The sequence below is a fragment of the Colobus angolensis genome, unplaced genomic scaffold (assembly GCF_000951035.1).
Source record: "Colobus angolensis palliatus isolate OR3802 unplaced genomic scaffold, Cang.pa_1.0 Scaffold315, whole genome shotgun sequence".
Taxonomy (NCBI): Eukaryota; Metazoa; Chordata; class Mammalia; order Primates; family Cercopithecidae; genus Colobus; species Colobus angolensis.
In genome coordinates, this window is record NW_012116433.1 from 425,898 (window position 1) to 429,561 (window position 3,664).

The window sequence follows — 3,664 nt, forward strand, 5'->3', positions numbered from 1 at the left end:
GGCATGCGCCACCATGCCTGGCTAATTTTGTATTTTTAGTAGAGACGAGATTTCACCATGTTGGTCAGGCTGATCTCAAACACCTGACCTCAGGTGATCCACCTGCCTCAGCCTCCCAAAGTGCTGTCACAGGTGTGAGCCACTGCGCCTAGCCCCAGCAGTATTTTCAACACAAGATTAGACTTTCTGCCTTTAACTCTGTCATTTTGGATGAAGGAGGCCCTTAGATGTCTGTGTTTTCCTCCCACAATGCCTTGTATCCCAGGCACAGGTATTAAGAGCAGTGATTGATTTACCCATTTTATAACAACATCAGGGAAGGGCAATTGAGATTGGTGGTTCCAGAAAATATGTCCAAAGCTGATAGGGAGCACCCAGTTCAACTAGGAGTCCAGAATTGAATCCAAGGAGCTGAATCTGGAATGGGATCTTCCCTGATGCACTCCCAAGCCATAGAGATGCAACCCATCTAGTAGAGTCAAACCCCAGGAAGGCCAAGCTAAAAAATCTAAAGGCAGAATTGATGTCAGACGGAGACTAACTGGAAGCTACAGCACATAGGCACAAGCAAGGAGGGTCCAATGCAATTGATTCCAAGAGCTGCGTGGTCCATGTTTGTCTCTGTTATATAGTGAGTAAAAGAGCATAAAAGCCAGAGGAAGGTTTCGAACCTGAGAAGAAGGCCTGTGGCAGTAACTGTAATTAGCCTTGAGACACCTGCATCAGTATATGGGTGATGCATGGGGGATTGCCATCTGGCACACGTAGAGGATGCTAGCAGCCCCACAACCAGCATTTCAGACTACGGGAATGTCCAAAATGTCATTTCAGACCACAGTTGGAAACTCTCCTATTGAAGGACTTGAAATGGACCACAAAACATTAATCTGTACTTGGCAGTATCAAAAGAAAGGGATGTTTTCCTAGCATATTGTAACTAAATTTATATCTATTGACAGAATGAGGAGAGAGTCAGAAGGCTCAAATGCACACAGGTAGTAGTAGACAATCCTGGTTTATCTTGGATTCCACCGATAGTTTTAGTTGTTTCATAGGACTGTAAACCATGTGTGGAATTCCAGTTCTAGAAGCCTCTGCTCTGAAACCCTTTCTTTTAGAAGAACAAATAAGTTAGTAGCGTGTGCCATGCAGGCACAGCCACATCACATACATTTGGTTCAGGGTGAAAAATGATAGTGTGTACTTTCCAAACAAGTTACCCAAAAGAAGCAACAAAACAGAAAGAGAAAAATATGTGACAGAGAAAAGAAGAGTCTAATATCTAGCACAAAACTAAAGAAGTTGGCCAAGTGTGGTGGCCAGTGCCTATAATCTCAGAACTTGGGAGGCTGAAGCGGGAGGATCACTTGAAGCCAGGAGTTCAAGACCAGCCTGGGTAACATAGCAAGACCCAATCTCTACCAAAAAAATGAAAAATTGGCTGTGTATGGTGGTATGCACCTGTAGTCCCAGCCACTTGGGAGGCTGAGGTGGGAGGATTGCTTGAGCCTAGGAGGTCAAGGCTGCATGCAGTGAGCTATGATTATGCCACTGCTCTGTAACCTGGGTGACAAAGCAAGATCCAATCTCTAAAAAAGAAAAAGAATAAATAAATAAATAGTGAAGAGACTAACACAAGTTCTTTTCTCTTTTAGAAAAAGGTAGAGTGGTATGATGGGATGTGTGAGTGAGGATGAGAGGCTTAGATGCAGGTTTGCTTTAGCCCACTGGATCATGCTGTGACTGTGGCAGGCTGTCCGCCCTCTTCTCTCTCTCCTTCCATCTATAATGTAGACTTTACCTTGTACTTGACTCTGCTTGGGAGACATGGATGAATGAGACTTTAAAAGTACACTGTTCTCGGAAAATGTTAATATTCGATTAAAAATATACTTATAGTTTTTGTCCTCTAAATTTCCTCTCTCACCTTCCTCTTATACAGAGTCAAAATAAATTAAAGAGGTTATCTTTTTTCCGTATTTTCTTTGCCTGGTAAGATTTACATCTTCAGCTGATATTTATGAAGTTCCCTAAGGAATTTAAAGACTTAATTGGATTTTGCAATGTGACATTCTTAGCGAAGTAAATTATTAGTAAGACAGATATACAAGTTAGTTTCCTTGATCTTTAACTTGACTTACAAAGAAACATGTTGACCCTTCTCCTTGTTTTTTAAATCTTATTTTATTTCTCTGTTTCTTTTTGTTTTTATTGTTTCCCCTGCTGCTTCTTTACAATTCAAATCAAATTCTTATTCACCTGTAGCATGAATAATTTGGAAGCTTCTATGCTATCTGGCCACAGACAATCCCTATTTTTTTTTTTTTTTTTTGTATTAAGGGTGTGCTTAACCATCTATTAGATAGATATGGTTAGTAGAAGAAGAATATTCTGGAAGGTTTGATCCAGAACATCCTGAAAAAGTAGAATACTAGTTGTTGAGACTGTCAGTTCATTCATATCTCATATTTCCTCTGTCAGAGAGAATCAGCTAAGCAAGGTACATTGGCCCCAAAATATCTTGAAGCAATGGCTGTAATTGAACATATGCAGGAGAAGTTACTGTAAGTATGAGTCAACACAAGGGTAAGAGGATGAAAATGGGCTGGCCAGAAGGCTTGACTGAGAAATTCATACTTTTTGGCTTCCCTTTGGCTCTCCTGCTTTCTGTATCCTCACTAGGGGGATGCATATCTCCGCATGTTCTGCTAGGGGCAGTAAACTGTAGTGCCCTGGTGGGAACATCTTATCCATCCTTATCTACAGTGGAAAGATAGAGGAAGTCAAAGTATTTGTGTGTGTGTTGGAGGGGGGTGTTAGAGTGATCCAATTCAATATGTTTCTAAGAGATGACTTAGGGAAATAGATGGAACTAGGAGAAACTATTGTGCTTGGGAAAGAATGTTACATATCTCAAAGAGTAGAAAGGGTGATATAGTTAAGATGGCTGGGGATGCCAGGAGAAGAGCATAGCCATGTAGACATATAATGTGCTGTAGTAGCTAAGAAGCACATCTCATGCTGGTTTCCTTGACTGCAAAAATTTGGTTTTAGAAAAGAAGGGACTCTGTTGAATTTAGTTTGTTGGACCACATCAATTAAGAGAAGCCAAAATTAACTCTTGAAAGGGAGTTCCCTGGCCATTGATGGAGAATTCCAGATACCCCAAATCAGATTTTATTAAGAAATGATAAATATATTCTTAAATAGCAGCATGATTTCTACTCTGACATTAGCATTCAGAGTCGCTTCTGGGCCCCCATTTCTCAATCAATCATTGATGTTTTTGCTTCCCTTATTTCTACCCTTCAGACACGTTCATCTAATCTCACTGCCTTTTTAGAAATTGAGTTTCTAAGTCAAAAATACTTTTTCAACCCTTTCTATTTTGTGTTTCTCTTCCGAATCAGGGAGGTTGAAAAGAGAGCCAGACAGGCAGAGGAGAAGTTTGAAGATGCATATGAGAAACTTCATCATACCCTTATAAAAAATAAAGATCTAGAGGAATTAGTCATGACATCAGGAAAGGAGTCTAAAGGAGAGAAAGAAAATGAAGACAAAAGAGAAGTAAAAGAAGAAGAAGAAGAAGAAGTTAGGTCAGCAGAAGATTCCTCAAAATCTCCAAAGAAGGGTAAGGATTGCTTCATATTTTGCTTTATTTAGG

The 3,664-nt window shown here is 40.2% G+C and overlaps 1 protein-coding gene across 1 annotated transcript in view; it reads left to right on the forward strand.

Moving 5' to 3' along the window:
• The window catches only part of AXDND1 (axonemal dynein light chain domain containing 1), a 192,144-nt gene that overhangs the window by 165,940 nt on the left and 22,540 nt on the right, over window positions 1-3,664 (forward strand). The window contains exons 24-25 of the mRNA XM_011951123.1: window positions 2,482-2,564; window positions 3,411-3,631. Coding sequence (XP_011806513.1) covers window positions 2,482-2,564; window positions 3,411-3,631 — 304 coding nt within the window. The remainder of the gene's footprint in view (window positions 1-2,481; window positions 2,565-3,410; window positions 3,632-3,664) is intronic.